Here is a 17,671-nt window from a genome sequence, read left to right as displayed (position 1 = left end):
AAATTTGAATTATTATAACTAAGTTGTACATTTAATTATTCTTACAATAATATTTATACTTATAGATTATAATTAATCTTATTAATATATGTAAATACAATAATAATACTCTTTAATATAATTGTTTTTAAAATATAATAGTAATAGCAATAATATTATTACTAATGATAATAATAATAATCATTATGAAATGTATAACAATAATATTATTATTAACAATAATATTAATTTTACTAATAACATACATATATATATATATATATATATATATATATATATACATACATACATATATATATATATACATATATGTACATATAATAACATATTTTGAACATTTAATTTTTATATCATACAATATAATATTTATCTATAGAAATCGTACATCTAATTTCATAGTTAGTAATATATATTTATATATATAGTAACTTATTTATTCTATTCATTATTTTACATTCTTGATTCCAATTGATTAAGATGTACCTTATTCATTCAAAATATCATATATACATTTACATTTAAATTTATATCTCTATATCTAATTATATATATATATATATATATATATATATATATATATATATATATATATATATATATATATATATATATATATATATGTATGTATGTATGTATATATATATATATCTTTACACATCATTGTTCGTGAATCGTCGGGCACAGTCAAAGGGTAACTGAACTCATGTAATCAGTTCAAAAAATTTTAAGACTCGATTTATCAGACTTTGCTTATCGTGTCGAAATCATATAAAGATTAAGTTTAAATTTGGTTGGAAATTTTCGGGTCATCACACCGGTCACACTGCTTTCGGAGCTCGAATGAATCTCCATATCGGAATTCGAGGGACTTGAACTAGTGGAGAGTTCCATTTCGTACAATTGAATAAAGGATTTTTCGATATAAAATGATTTCCGGCTATCGGATGGTATTCTAATTACATAGAATATCTATATATATAGAGCAAAAGATTTCATAGATTATGGAGGAATTTACGGAATATGTTAGGCAAAGTTTACAGTAACAGATACGCTATGAATTAGCAGATACGCTAAGATATGAATTTCGTCTATACACTATTCATGCAATCAATGCAGTAAGATGTGTCTAGACTAAGAATGATAAGCATGTAATTTTCTAAGGGTGATAAGCAGATGATTTCTGACTAGAAATGATAACCAAAACTTTTTGACATGCAGTTAAGGTCGAAGTCCAGACTCACTAATGCATCTTAAATAACTATCCGTTAGACACACTAATGCAAGACCTGGTTCGCTAAGACCACCGCTCTGATACCAACTGAAAGGACCCGTCCATATTACTATAAACGCAGTACGTTATTCATTGGTCCCATAGCGAGGTATTTGACTTCTATATGATACGTTTTAGAAAAATATTGCATTCGTTTCATAAAAAGCACACCATTATTATACATAATGCATGTTTTAAACAATTGGGCGATTATTTAAGGAGTAATCCCCATAATACATCGGTTTTCAAATACAACACACTTGACATAACAGTCAAATATAATACATGACAAAGGTTTTATTGAATGCAACATTTCATTTAAACAAAAGCATGAGACTCCATGTACAGCTTGCTCAGATAATGCAACAGCGGAAGACTATCTTAAGGATCTGAGAATAAACATGCTTAAACAGTCAACACAAAGGTTGGTGAGATATATAGGTTTATCATCGATATAAATATAGACCACAAGATTTCATAGTTATAAATATATGTACACTCGCAAGTGTATAAAAGTATTCTATAAGTTGTTGAGCGCTTTGGTAACCATACTTAACTATTAATGTAGCATATTCCCTTTATTATGAAATCTCCCTACACTGTACCAAGTGTAGTAAAAACGAAGTACTATGCAACCGTTTACGATACTAGAGCGACTAGCCCGGTTGGGGTTGTCATACCTGATAGATCTATCAATAGGATTTGCGCTTACATGTTCTTAAAACATGTAAATATTAGTTACCAAGCTATTAGGGAAGATATGCAAGGTGGTACAACTCAACGTAGAATATATTTTAAGTGCTTGTGTCCATGGCGTAAAACATAAAATGCATGTATTCTCATCCCAAAATATTTTTAGAGTTTAAAAAAGGGACTATATACTCACTGTCGTAAAAGTATAGTTTCAACAAGTTTTCAACTTATTAAAATATAGCCGACGTCCTTGGATTCACGAACCTATAACAATAATAACGATTCAGATAATAATACATGTGAATAAAATAAAACAAGTTCATAGAATACTTATATATTAATTTTTAACATTTTTATGTTAGTAGTCCTTTGTTAGTAGTCCAAAATAGTCCGAAATGTCCAACAGTCCAATAATCGGTATATATATAATCTTAGAATTACCCCACGACGTATTGTATACGTATTGTCTTTGCATCAACCCAGAGACGTATTGTATACGTATTGTCTTAGAATTTATCAAAACGTATTGTATACTTATTGTCTTAGGATTTATCAAAACGTATTGTATACTTATTGTCATGGAATGTACCAAGATTATATATATATATATATATATATATATATATATATATATATATATATATATATATACAATCTCGGAATTAACTAAGATTATAATATTTTGTTATACTAATGATAACATGTCTAAATATATATATATATATATATATATATATATATATATATATATATATATATATATATATATATATATATATATATATATATATATATATATATATATATAGGATATACGAAAAGTTAGCAAGGATATGGTTAATATAGTTTTTACAATATAAATTTCGTCCATACAACGTTAATTTTAGCAGATTTTGTTTTGCTCGCCAAATATTCATTACAACTCCGTTTAAAGTGAATCAAATTGCTATGGATTCCTTAAGAAGTTAAATTTTCAAAAATAATTCGAAAAGGTCAGACCATGTATTAATATTCAATGTTTTACCATCTTTTTATACCGGTGGACAGATTTGGAAGAATCCCGGCACCCACCCAATATATGATTTTTGATAAAATACTTCCACTTTGTCTACAATCATAAAAAAAATACTGGAAGTCTTATTTATATATATTAACATATTTCCAAAGTCTTAGCCTCGAACTCAAAGTCTAAGATAGATTTTTAATTCCCAACTCAAAACAGCCCGCTTTTTACCGAATGGAGATTAAAAGATATATGTTAAGTTTCAAGGTGTTCTTCATATGTACAAGTTATAAGTTTTTATATTAACTTAATATAACATCATAATACATATAAATAAGTGTTATTAGAGTTAATTTAGAAAGATTAGATTAGTTTTTCAAATAAGTTTAGAATCAACTAAACCATGTTCTAGTTTATAAATTCTTATATAGATAGCTATAAACATATAAATTGAACAAGAATTTAGGCAAGGTTAATACCTTGATTTTGAAGCTTGAACTTGCTAGAAATAGATGAAGAACAAAGAAAGGGATACTAGAAATAGAGAGAGTATGTGTGTGTAAGTAAACATGAAGTAAAAATTAGAAAATGAAATGGTAAAAATTTGATCAAATATGGTGTCTTTATATACTAATTGTAATTTGTCATTTTGTGAAAAATATCTAGTATAAGTTAAAAACCATTAGGTCATGCATGACATATTATTCCATTATTAAAAATTTCTATTGGTATATACCAATTGTAAGTACTTCTAGAAGCTGCGTATAATACACGTATAAATACCGTATAAATACGAGTGGAATTCTTGATGAAATTGAATGGGAATATGAGTATAGCTATCTTTGTTGAGTATAAGTATGTTAATATATGTATTTAAGTCTTTCAAAAGTGTATTAATACATCTTAATACAATACATATATATTCATTTTAACATAAGGGTTATTACGTCGTTAAATGTTACATATATATATATATATATATATATATATATATATATATATATATATATATATATTGTTTCGAAACCCTTAAGTTAGTAGTCTCAATTTATATATAAAACCATTATTAATATACTTAATGAGATACTTAACTATCATATATTCAAGTTAGATATAATCCATATATCCATATATATATATATATATATATATATATATATATATATATATATATATATATATATAAGTATATGTTTAATACAAGTTATGACGTTCGTGAATCGTCGAACAAATGGTTGGTCAATTGTTTGTATAAAACTTATTTCAAAAGTTTTAAAACTTGTCAAAATTTATCGCTTATCATGTCGGAATAATGTTATCATATTAAGATTAAGTTTAAATTTTGGTCGGAAATTTTCGGGTCGTCACAACAACAAATTTTTAATTCTACCCCCCTTTCAGAGTTCATTTCGCAACTTCTTCAAGATTATAAAACGTAAATTCGATTTTTTATATATAAAAAAAAACCCACCAACAACTTCAACGGGCCTTATCTTTCTATTCGCCGCAAGTTATTTTTCACCGCCATCACCATTAAACTCGAAACAAATTACGGAACGAAACTAGCTATGTTCGAAGTGGACATTTTTTTAAAAACGTTAAACACACCGACATCTAAAACATTTTCCCTTCTGTAAACACATAACGCTACGTTAAATATGAATATGCAAGCCGAAAGACCCTTCCGAATCTCGTTAACCCTAAATAATTCCTTCTTCTTCCATCCTGCAACTCCATTTCTTTCTTCTATATCTCCAAAAACAAAACCTGCAACATGATGAATTACTCTGTATATAATAATAATAATAATAATAATAATAACAATAATAATAATAATAAGTTTATTACCACCAATTCTCCGTTCATCACGTCTTTAATTATGCCACAACTTGACAAGAAGCACCACGAGAAGCAATTGGCGCCGGATTGGCAATTTGCTGCCAACCACACCAATGTTGGTGTATGGTGAGACGAAACATCGGTGAGCTAGTATTGGGAGTGCTCTTACAACTCAAAGTTTCTATATTTTCGTCTATACGTAAATATAATTGGGAGTACGGCAAATGTTTGAGGGCGAACTAAGCACACGGTAATGCCAATGGTTTCCTCCCGAGACATGGTGAGGGCAGCTGTAGCACCCTTCTGATCACTTTCAACCATCACATACTTCTTAAAAATTGTGACCCCACTATTATTTATATAATTATGATTTATAATTATAATTATTATTAGAAAATAAAAGACAACAATTAACTGAACTAAAAATACTTTATTAAAAATAATATTACATTAAAAATAAAACTAAACTTAAATATTACACTGATTTAAAATACAACATAATTTAAAAACGAGAATGTAAATAAATCACAAGACTATTCTTCGTCGTCAGAATCATGAAACGCTGCAATATATTGAGGTTCGATTTTCTCCATAGTTTTCATTATCATTATGTATTATGTAATTTTGTATTCGTCGGGAGGAAATTAAATTGACATTGGTTTGGAGAGAAGTTGTAACCCACCAAACATTGTACCCGACCTAGCAAGCTTTATCCATTTCTCGCTTTCATCATATAACTCTTCATAGTTTGACAAGTAGCTTATGCGGAAGCACCAATATTTTGTCGGGATTTCTCAGCTGACAATCGGGACACCGCATCTGAAAAACACTAACTTCTTTTACTCTTGGAACAACCCAGTGGTCAATTCTTGTTGGAATGGAGGCTCAAACTGACTCGGGTTTTGGATGACAGTCGAGTTTGGGTTGTCATCCTCTAAATCGATGGTTCTGATTGGAATAGATCTTGATAAATTTGTGTGTTTCTTTTGTTGCTCATGACACCTTCAATAGCCAAAATTTCTGACAATCTTTGAGCACGTGTCATGCCTCCTCGTAGTTGAAGGGCTTATTCGTCAGTTCCTTGAACAACCTACATGCATTTAAAAGGATGTACGCGTGCGTCTCCATCCCCGCTTTTGCCAATGTTGTTCAATTTTGAAGTAGATCCCTATAAATATCTTGACGTCGTCTGTCATTTTACTCCATTTTCCGGTGATTGGAACCGCTCGTCAGGGCTCAGCCACAAGTTAATTATATGCTCTTATAATGGTACCACAAACGAATCCTTTGATTACGATATATAAGGACGCTACTCAAAAGAGTATTACACCCAGTGGCGATTCCAATATTATAACTCAATGGGATCCCGAAATTTTTTCCGTTATTAATTATATTTAAATATTATTTTAGTGGTAGTTTACTTTCAAAAACCACAAATTCAAAAATTATATGGGGTCCGAGTAGTTAAATTTAGTGGTGTAGTATAAAGTTTAAAAGAAAAATCATAAATTTGAAAAGTATACGGGTCCTGCATTTAAATTTAGTGGTGTCATATACAATTTAAGGAGTATGTTCTACTAAAAATTTTCAAACTAGTGTAGTGGTGTCCCATGACCCACGAACTCTTTCTTTAAACTCGCCACTGATTACACCCTTGATTGTGAAATATCAATTCCTTGTTGAACCCTTTGAAGTGTGTGAAAGTAGGATACTCCAAATTCGGAGTCAAAAAGGTGAGTCTCCAATAGTTGTATTTTAATAAACGTGGACCCAAGATCAACCAAAATTCACAGTTCATCGTCGGTCCATGGTACTATTTTACAGACGACTTTTTGCTTTTGGAACGGATTGTTCAGGTTGAGGTTCAAGTTGGATTTCTTCTACCTCTTCGAATAGTGTTTTGAGCAGGTGTTGCATAGGTGATTGAAAAGAAGGGTTGGGAAACTAACAAAAGCATGTTGTTGATGATGATGTTGGTGAAACATGTTCATATAAATTTAGGTTCGTAGGTCGTCAAGTGGTAACAAATATGGATTCACGGAGGGTGAAATTTGTACATAACCTGAGACATCCATAGCGTGTTGCGGGTTGAAAGATAACCCGGTTGGTGACAGATACATTTGAGAATCTAGTAATTGTTGTAACATATCTTGAGCTTGACAAGTAGCAACTTGAGAGGTTTTTGGTTTTGGTCGTGATTTTATTTTTATTTTTTGTTCTTTTTACGTTTTGAATTTGTAGATTTATTTACACATATACTAATATACAAAACACTGTTTTACTATTCACCAATAGTAACCAGGGTATTTTCATCATTTCACCTTTTTTTTCCCCACGATAAAATAAGCTACTTTCGTAAAATAACCAACTCTTTAATGTTATCAAAAGATGTCGAAAAAAATTCTTTTTTACAAAAATATCAACTAACTTTTTTCCCTCAACAATAAAACAGACAACTTTCATAAAATGAACAACCCTTCAATGCTACCAAAAGATATCGAAAAACATTCTTTTGTACAAAATAGATCAACTAAATTTATAAAAAAAAAAAACGCTAAAAGAAGCAACTTTTACAAAATGAACAACCCTTCGATGTTAGATGTCAAAAAAAAATTCTTTTTACAAAATACATCAAGACTTTTTTTTTTAACTCGTATTCAAAACAGAGCCCGCGACGCGAAGCGAGGGCTCCACAGCTAGTTTATACAATATATGTAATGTATGTATTTATAGTGAATTAAAATTAAGCTTAGTTGAAAGAAAATGTGAAAGTAATGTACGTATTTATAATTATAATTATAGGCAACGGGTACCGGTTGAGCTACTGCTCATTGGTGTAGATTGACTTCACGTGCGTGAATTTACTACCTATATAACTACCGACTTTTTCCAATACGTTAACATAAATACCATCCAAATTTTTATAAGGGAAACTTCGGCAGGACTATCTTTTGTTCCGACACAACAATAGTGTCCAATCATATATATTCATATATAGGGGGAAAAAAGAGAGAGAAAAAAGTTTAATTTCCCGGTGTAAACTTGAGAGAGATGCTATTGACACAATGGCGTTCGTCTGTTGGGGTGCGAAAACCTTCACCTTTAAAAACATGTCCAAGATGCCCACCACAAGTTGCACATGTGATTTCCACCCTCATTCCATCTGGATCAGCCTGAATTTACAATCCCACATATATCAATTTTTTTTTGTTACCATTACCAAATAGTATATGGAGTAACATATACTCCTATTACATAATAAATGAGGTAGAAGAAGAAGAAATGCTAGAAATAGAAATGATAAGCCAAGTGACTACTCACATGACGATTTATGGCTCCAGGAAGACCCTCATAGAAGGCTGGCCAACCGCACCCAGAGTTAAACTTTGTAGTGGACTTGTAAAGAGGGGTGTCACATCCTGCACAAGTGTAAACTCCTTCCTCATAGAACTTGTCGTATTTTCCAGTTCCTGGATACCTGTTGTTAATACTCCAATTATATATATTTATGTTTGAAATTGTAGGGGTTTGAGATGTATTTACTGATTACGCTTAGCATACAACCACCAAAACATCTTTCCACACATAACTAATGGTACTACAGTTGATTCAAATATCACAACCCCTTACATGGTCTGTAAAGATGCAAATTGCACGACCGAATATAATGATAATGATAAATCTGAAATAGGAGGTAGAAAAGTTGTAGTCCATGTAGTATATAGTAACTCAAGATACAGATTATGCTACCGTCCTTGATAAACCAAGAAGCGGTTAATATATTACTTACACCAAATTATTTTCATAAGAGCACAAGGTATCCGTAGTCCATTTTCGATGTCCATTTAAAGGACGAAATGGACCTTGAAATTGATTAAAGTGGGGTGTCGTTCGGTGTCCTTGGTTCAAAGTCTTGGTAAGAGAAAATATGACGTGGACTAATAATAAAATAGAATAATTAAAAAAAACCACCGTCGGTATAGCGACCTCGGGCAACCGACGCCGGAATATGAAAGGGTGGGATTAAATAGAACAATCGTAACGTAGAATAAATATATATGGAACTCGGTATGTACTACTATATGACATGATAGAGCACAAATTTTGTCAAGGCAGTGCTTACATTTCTGTTAGGATAACTAATATAAAGGATACTATACTGCTGTGTTCTCATGAAACTAGTGACTGGATAATGGTCATATATTGAGAATCCTAGTGATGGACAAATAGATGTAACAAAATCTTTCACCCAGTAGATATCATAACTAATTGCAAAAAACAACTTAGCATACTTATGTAAGTACACAGAAAATGAAAAGAAAATGTGCACTACAATTTGTTCAATAGAATTATACTCGCCATCTTCAAACAGTTTTTTACATTCATATTTCATCCATGATATCTCCAAAGATTTACTCTTTCTTGACAAGGAAATTAGATCTCACAGAAAAAGAAAATAAAGGAAATTTTTCTTCATAATTATACTTGCCATCTCATTCAAAAGCACACTTTGTTGCAAAGTATTAGATGTTATTAAAGGACCTGAATATGATGCTAAATTCTTGTTGACATGCCTTTAAAAAAAAATTATAAAATAAAATAAATTTTCTTGACATGATTAAAAGTACCATTTACAGTATAAAACCTACCTAAATTCAGAACGATCTATTAAACAACTTGATTATAGCTCACATAACCAATATTGTGTATGGATCAACTTCAAATAAAAAGCGTCCTTAGCTTAAGAAAACATGCAAAAGAATTTGAAACTATAAACAAATACACAAAATCTAAAAAACTGGGCACATGTTGTCGGGTTCGTTCATCAGTTTAAATAATGTTTTAAAGCTTCTACACCTATGTTATAATCCTCTTGATTATAAATTATCTAATCTTATCTAATATAACTAATTGATACTACTAATGAACAACAAACCATTAATATTCAAAATCGGATTATAAATAACCACTTTATCAACACAACTAGCTTACTCTGTTCCTTTTTGTCTCAAGATTCGAAACTGTTCGGGTGATAAAACCGCGCGCCATTCATCTTCTGATTTCTGAACAGCCATAGCTACAATTCCCCTTTTGAAATTTCTTTTACTACCCGAAAACCCTAACCCTAATTTGGAAAAATTGGTGAAGGACGATCGATTCGATTTAAATTGTGTGGTTATTAAGTTGCGTGGTAAAGGTGTTGAACTTAGAATTGACATCATCGAATGGGTGAGAAGTTCAATACTGAGTCACTAACTCGTTCTCACCAAACATGGGCACACTACTTGTTTAAGATTGAACCGAATTTTCCCACATCACCGCTCAATTTTAACCAATAAAAGTGAAAATTCTAAATTCCTTATTTATCTAATTATATAAAGTATATCACGTTTATATTTGAGCTTGTAAGTTGTAGAATCTTAGGAGACACAATATTTATACGGATTCAAAAATTGAAATGACCCGTAAAACTACGAGTTTATTAATAATGTGTTTTAGGTATTTAGTGAATGTAAATGTTAAAGTCATTTAGTTGGAATCACGGATTTCGACTAGGAAATTTGTCTTTTTTTTAAACATATTGATATACTTAACTTGGTCAGAATAAATGAACTACATCCATTCTCCACCACCATCTTCCTATTTTCATCACAATTACTATTTTCGTACTCATAAAAACCTACATTACATATGTAACGTAATTAATCTCGTAAAGAGAACTCATATTTGAATATAATAATATAATATAATAATTATAATTATCTATATCTATCTATCTATCTATCTATCTATCTATCTATCTATATCTATATATATCTATAAGAATTGAGTTCCAGAAAATTAAGTATGGTATATTAAATATATTTTCACCTCTCTTTGCATTTATTATTGGTAAAAAAGTTAGAAAAGTTGCTACAAAATATATATTAAATAATGGTAAAAAGTAAATTAGAATATCTATATTAATTATTAATAAAGTATTAAATAAAAATTAATACATTTAATAAATAGAAAATTCAAGAATCTTTTATTCTAATTACTAACTTTTCATTTTCTTGCAATGATTAATGATCAGTTACATAAATTGATTAAAGAGGATTGTATTATATAAATTGGTTCATGATCATTTTACTGTTAAAGTTGTCTGTTATACTAATATGATATTGAATTGCTTCCATTAGATTATATTTGGAGGCAGAGCTTTTAAAGTAAGATCACTAGCATTTAACCATTTTTTTTTTCTTCTTCATTTTTCATCATCCATCCATGTTCTATTAATAAAACCTTAGTATAAAGAGGAGACACGTAATTAGTCTTGCGTACTATTGTGTTCTAGATTTGTATTCATCATCATCGCCATCATATGCAAAACGCAAGTTCTTCAAATTTTATTTGTTCACTTTCGATATACATATTATCATTGTGTTATATATTTCTATTCATCATCATCATCGTCATCACATGGGAAACGTGAGCTCTTTAGTATTCATACTTTCATTCAATTTTATTTGTTCATGATATACATATTATTATTGTATTTTAGATTTGTATTAATCATCATCGTCATCACATAGAAAATGTAAGCTCTTTAGTCCTCATACTTTAGCTCAATTTTATTTGTTCATTTCGATATCAATATTATTAATGTTTTTTCGTACCTTATTTTTAAATTTTATTTGTTTATTATTGTGTTTTCACTTTCGATCTACATATTATTATTGTGTTTTAGATTTGTATTCGTCATCATCATCGTCATCATATGCAAAATGTAAGTTCTTCAATCCTCATAATTTTATTTGACTTTTGATATACATATTATTGTGTGTTATATTTGTATTCATCATCATTCAAATAATTTTGATTACCCTACAATAATATAATTAGTATAGTAAAAATGAGAAGATAAAAATGTTCATTCATATTTTGATTGGTTTGGAATATCTAACCTTTTATACATAAATATATTATTAAACAAAAAACGATTGAAATAATTGTAACGAAAGTAATGTATATATGTGTACTCGTTGAAAACTTATCTATAGTTTTTACTTTTTAATGAAAAAGTAATTATACATTACCTAATGTTGTTTTGCAATGAAATTTTATTTAATCTATATCATAAAAAGCGAAAAAAATACAAGTTTAAAATATAAAGATGGTAAAAAAAATATTGATTAATTAATCAGGATAAGATAAACATGAACTAAAAATTAAAAATTAAATCTGTGTATATAGTCTTTTAATTTGATATTAATATTAAGTTCTTACCATAAATTTGATCATAAATATTCTTACTAACTAATATTAATGCATGTCATATATAATACCAATAGTTTTAAACTTTTTATTTTCTCTAAACATTTATAAAAACTTTATGTTATCTCATAAATAATAACAATAGTTTTAACCTTTTTCACTTTTCTTATATTAACTACCTAATTAAATTGATAGACATTGTTGTCTATAAATACTATTTTCTCATTATTCACATCACTTACACTTTTCAAATAAAATAATTGATAGAGTTGTATAAATACTCATTTTTCATTACTTTTAAGATGTTTGATCATTTAATGTCAAGTATCACATATCACATGAAAGATGAAGATATATTACGTTATCACATATTTAAGATATTATTTGTATGCATTTTAGTTTATAATTTTCCTCTATTTCTTTTGTTACATTGGTTATGGATATTGCATTTGGATGTTTGTAGTAATTACCTTTTTAGATTGAACATCAATTGTATTTTGTGCTAATAATATATATCGTTGCATGTTTGGAGATAAACATTTTATCTTACAATTGTGATATTAGTGCAATCGATGTGACTTATAAGATTGACATATATTGCTACAATACTAAACTAATATTGAAATATGATTGCTTCTATATAGTATTTGGTTGTGTTGAAATTTTTATTTGTTATTTAGTTGGCTTTGTAGGACAAGACGTGCAACGCACGGGCATTGACGTCTAGTAATTATAATAATAAAGTTTGCTTAAAATTAAGTATTTATATTTTTAATAATAATTCTTAATAATAACAAATGCCTCTTGAGAATTTTTTAAATATTAAATACAAATATTATATGAAGATTGTACAATATGCTTCTTGTGTTAAAGTGTGTACATATAGTCATGAGAGTGTTTATCATAAGGTTGCACATAATGCTTCAAATATTGTATATATGGTCATGGGGTATTTTACTATAAGTTTGTACATAATGCTTCAAATATTGTACATATGGTCATGAGTTGTTTTATCCAAGGTCGAAAAATACGTGAGACGAGGTCGAAAAGGTAGGTACCTGAAAACGTCGCAACAGAAAAAATGGGGTCGAGATGGATGTTGACCAACATTGACTTTTTATATATATTTCAAAAATAAATATTTCAAAGTAAGCATCGATATTTGCCTTTAATTTGAAATATTTATATTTGAAATATTTATTTTTGAAATTTATTTAGAAAGTCAGCGTTTGTCAATATCCGTCTCGACCTCGTCTTGACCGTCTCGACCGCTTTTTTACCTTCTCGGCCGTTGTTGCCCATCTTTTTGGCGTTGTTGACCGTTTTCTAGGCATTGATCGTTTTTAACTGTTTCTAGGTCCATTGCAACGGTAGCATGGTAAACCGTTTTGACGCATGTCTCGGCCGTTTTTTATATCATTGGTTTTATTATAAGGTTGTACATAATGGTTCATATATTATGATCAAAGCAAAATCGTAATAGTTTTACAGATTTCGGATTTGAGTGCTTAATTTGTGGAAAAGAGTGGATCGAATGTTTTAACTTCAATAATTGTGCAAACCCTGATTTGAAATCTGGATTTCAAGGACGTAAAACAATCGATGGAATTAACCTTATTCAATTGGAATCGAATAAGTTAATATCTTAGAGTAGAGATTGTAACATCCCGCGTTTTTCCGTTAAATTTATTTTTAACACTGTCTTTTTTTTATTAATATCTTTCGTTATTTAAATTCGTAGTTCCCGTTGACTAACGTTCATAATATTCCCGTTATTTAATTATAACATCACTCGTTTACTCGAGCATTTTTAAAATATTCGTTTGGTTAATTCCCGCACCCGCTTTGAAACTTGAGGGACCAAAGTTGCCAAGTGGGAAAAGTGGTGACTAGGTCAACTAGTCAACCACTTCACCACCACCACTCATTCAACCTCCTCTTTCTTTTTCTTACTTCTCTTTTTCTCTCCATCTCAAGAACACACACAAACACCTAATTCAATCATTCTCATCTGAATTCGATCTAGGAGGCCAACATCAAAACAAATTACATATTCGCGATCCTCTCTTCATCATCTACATTTTGGTACCAATTTCATCACATTTGGGTAACATTTCTAAAACACTAGATTTCTCTAAATTCGTTTTATATACTTGAAATGGTGTTAGTTAGTATCTATGGCTCAAGTATAACATGAATATATGTTATGTTTGCTCGATTTGTTGTTTTGGAGTAACTAGCATGAACTTGAAAATGGGTGTGCTTAATCTTTGATTTTAGATGAGTTAATGTTGTTAAATTGTTAAAGTTCATGTTTTAATTATGTTACTAGTATCACTAGCTTCGTTTTGATGCGCAGGTTGATTAAGAAAACTTCAAACACATGGTTATTGATTTTTGTGAATTTTGGTTAGGGTTTGATAGACTTAAAACGAACTTTCGATGTTTTGAATGCCATGAAATATTATTAGTAAGTGTTTATTTGTAATGTATGTTTTATTACCTTCAAAACGGCATATCATATGTGTGAATTGGATTCCCGTATCTTAAAATGCATTTTGTGAACTTGAAACATTGAAAATAAACCTTTAATGATCACTTGACGAGATTTCAGTTATTGTAATTGATGTTTTTACTTGATGAAAAGTGGTTAGTTATATTCCTTGTCAAAAGAGCTTTCTAACGATATAAGATACGTATTCTAAGTGTTTACAGTTTGTGTTTTGTGCTAAATTGAATTTTGGATCAAGACTTGAACTTTTGAAACTGACCAGGCACCAGGCCACGCCATTTGGCGCGGCGCGACCCTTATTGCCGCGGCGCGGCATTTGCCCTGTCCAGGGACTTGTCAACTTTTCAAACTAACGAAAAATGTTTGCTATGCTACGCACCTCGGATTCACATGTAACTTGTGAAATGTCCCGTTCTTATTGATTAAAAACGTTCCATATTAATTGATTTCGTTGCGAGGTTTTGACCTCTATATGAGACGTTTTTCAAAGACTGCATTCATTTTTAAAACAAACCATAACCTTTATTTCATAAATAAAGGTTTAAAAAGCTTTACGTAGATTATCAAATAATGATAATCTAAAATATCCTGTTTACACACGACCATTACATAATGGTTTACAATACAAATATGTTACATCGAAATCAGTTTCTTGAATGCAGTTTTTACACAATATCATACAAACATGGACTCCAAATCTTGTCCTTATTTTAGTATGCAACAGCGGAAGCTCTTAGTATTCACCTGAGAATAAACATGCTTTAAACGTCAACAAAAATGTTGGTGAGTTATAGGTTTAACCTATATATATCAAATCGTAACAATAGACCACAAGATTTCATATTTCAATACACATCCCATACATAGAGATGAAAATCATTCATATGGTGAACACCTGGTAACCGACATTAACAAGATGCATATATAAGAATATCCCCATCATTCCGGGACACCCTTCGGATATGATATAAATTTCGAAGTACTAAAGCATCCGGTACTTTGGATGGGGCTTGTTAGGCCCAATAGATCTATCTTTAGGATTCGCGTCAATTAGGGTGTCTGTTCCCTAATTCTTAGATTACCAGACTTAATAAAAAGGGGCATATTCGATTTCGATAATTCAACCATAGAATGTAGTTTCACGTACTTGTGTCTATTTTGTAAATCATTTATAAAATCTGCATGTATTCTCATCCCAAAAATATTAGATTTTAAAAGTGGGACTATAACTCACTTTCACAGATTTTTACTTCATCGGGAAGTAAGACTTGGCCACTGGTTGATTCACGAACCTATAACAATATATACATATATATCAAAGTATGTTTAAAATATATTTACAACACTTTTAATATATTTTGATGTTTTAAGTTTATTAAGTCAGCTGTCCTCGTTAGTAACCTACAACTAGTTGTCCACAGTTAGATGTACAAAAATAAATCGATAAATATTATCTTGAATCAATCCACGACCCAGTGTATACGTATCTCAGTATTGATCACAACTCAAACTATATATATTTTGGAATCAACCTCAACCCTGTATAGCTAACTCCAACATTCACATATAGAGTGTCTATGGTTGTTCCGAAATATATATAGATGTGTCGACATGATAGGTCGAAACATTGTATACGTGTCTATGGTATCTCAAGATTACATAATATACAATACAAGTTGATTAAGTTATAGTTGGAATAGATTTGTTACCAATTTTCACGTAGCTAAAATGAGAAAAATTATCCAATCTTGTTTTACCCATAACTTCTTCATTTTAAATCCGTTTTGAGTGAATCAAATTGCTATGGTTTCATATTGAACTCTATTTTATGAATCTAAACAGAAAAAGTATAGGCTTATAGTCGGAAAAATAAGTTATAAGTCATTTTTGTAAAGGTAGTCATTTTAGTCGAAAGAACGACGTCTAGATGACCATTTTAGAAAACATACTTCCACTTTGAGTTTAACCATAATTTTTGGATATAGTTTCATGTTCATAATAAAAATCATTTTCTCAGAATAACAACTTTTAAATCAAAGTTTATCATAGTTTTTAATTAACTAACCCAAAACAGCCCGCGGTGTTACTACGACGGCGTAAATCCGGTTTTACGGTGTTTTTCGTGTTTCCAGGTTTTAAATCATTAAGTTAGCATATCATATAGATATAGAACATGTGTTTAGTTGATTTTAAAAGTCAAGTTAGAAGGATTAACTTTTGTTTGCGAACAAGTTTAGAATTAACTAAACTATGTTCTAGTGATTACGAGTTTAAACCTTCGAATAAGATAGCTTTATATGTATGAATCGAATGATGTTATGAACATCATTACTACCTTAAGTTCCTTGGATAAACCTACTGGAAAATAGAAAAATGGATCTATCTTCAACGGATTCTTGGATGGCTCGAAGTTCTTGAAGCAGAATCATGACACGAAAACAAGTTCAAGTAAGATCATCACTTGAAATAAGATTGTTATAGTTATAGAAATTGAACCAAAGTTTGAATATGATTATTACCTTGTATTAGAATGATAACCTACTGTAAGAAACAAAGATTTCTTGAGGTTGGATGATCACCTTACAAGATTGAAAGTGAGCTAGCAAACTTGAAAGTATTCTTGATTTTATGTAACTAGAACTTGTAGAATATATGAAGAACACTTAGAACTTGAAGATAGAACTTGAGAGAGATTAATTAGATGAAGAAAATTGAAGAATGAAAGTGTTTGTAGGTGTTTTTGGTTGTTGGTGTATGGATTAGATATAAAGGATATGTAATTTTGTTTTCATGTAAATAAGTCATGAATGATTACTCATATTTTTGTAATTTTATGAGATATTTCATGCTAGTTGCCAAATTATGGTTCCCACATGTGTTAGGTGACTCACATGGGCTGCTAAGAGCTGATCATTGGAGTGTATATACCAATAGTACATACATCTAAAAGCTGTGTATTGTACGAGTACGAATACGGGTGCATACGAGTAGAATTGTTGATGAAACTGAACGAGGATGTAATTGTAAGCATTTTTGTTAAGTAGAAGTATTTTGATAAGTGTATTGAAGTCTTTCAAAAGTGTATAAATACATATTA

The 17,671-nt window shown here is 29.8% G+C and overlaps 1 protein-coding gene across 1 annotated transcript; it reads right to left on the bottom strand.

Moving 5' to 3' along the window:
- Positions 1-7,702: 7,702 nt before the first annotated feature.
- On the bottom strand, positions 7,703-10,123 carry LOC139886363 (peptide methionine sulfoxide reductase B5-like). The gene is made up of 3 exons (XM_071870148.1): positions 9,798-10,123; positions 8,127-8,283; positions 7,703-7,978 (listed from the first exon to the last, which is right to left on the bottom strand). The coding sequence occupies exons 1-3, from the start codon at positions 10,025-10,027 to the stop codon at positions 7,829-7,831; spliced, it is 537 nt and encodes a 178-aa protein (XP_071726249.1). The 5' UTR covers positions 10,028-10,123; the 3' UTR covers positions 7,703-7,828.
- Positions 10,124-17,671: the final 7,548 nt, after the last annotated feature.

The sequence above is a fragment of the Rutidosis leptorrhynchoides genome, chromosome 1 (genome assembly GCF_046630445.1).
Source record: "Rutidosis leptorrhynchoides isolate AG116_Rl617_1_P2 chromosome 1, CSIRO_AGI_Rlap_v1, whole genome shotgun sequence".
NCBI lineage: Eukaryota > Viridiplantae > Streptophyta > Magnoliopsida > Asterales > Asteraceae > Rutidosis > Rutidosis leptorrhynchoides.
This window is presented reverse-complemented; position numbering and strand designations above follow the sequence as displayed.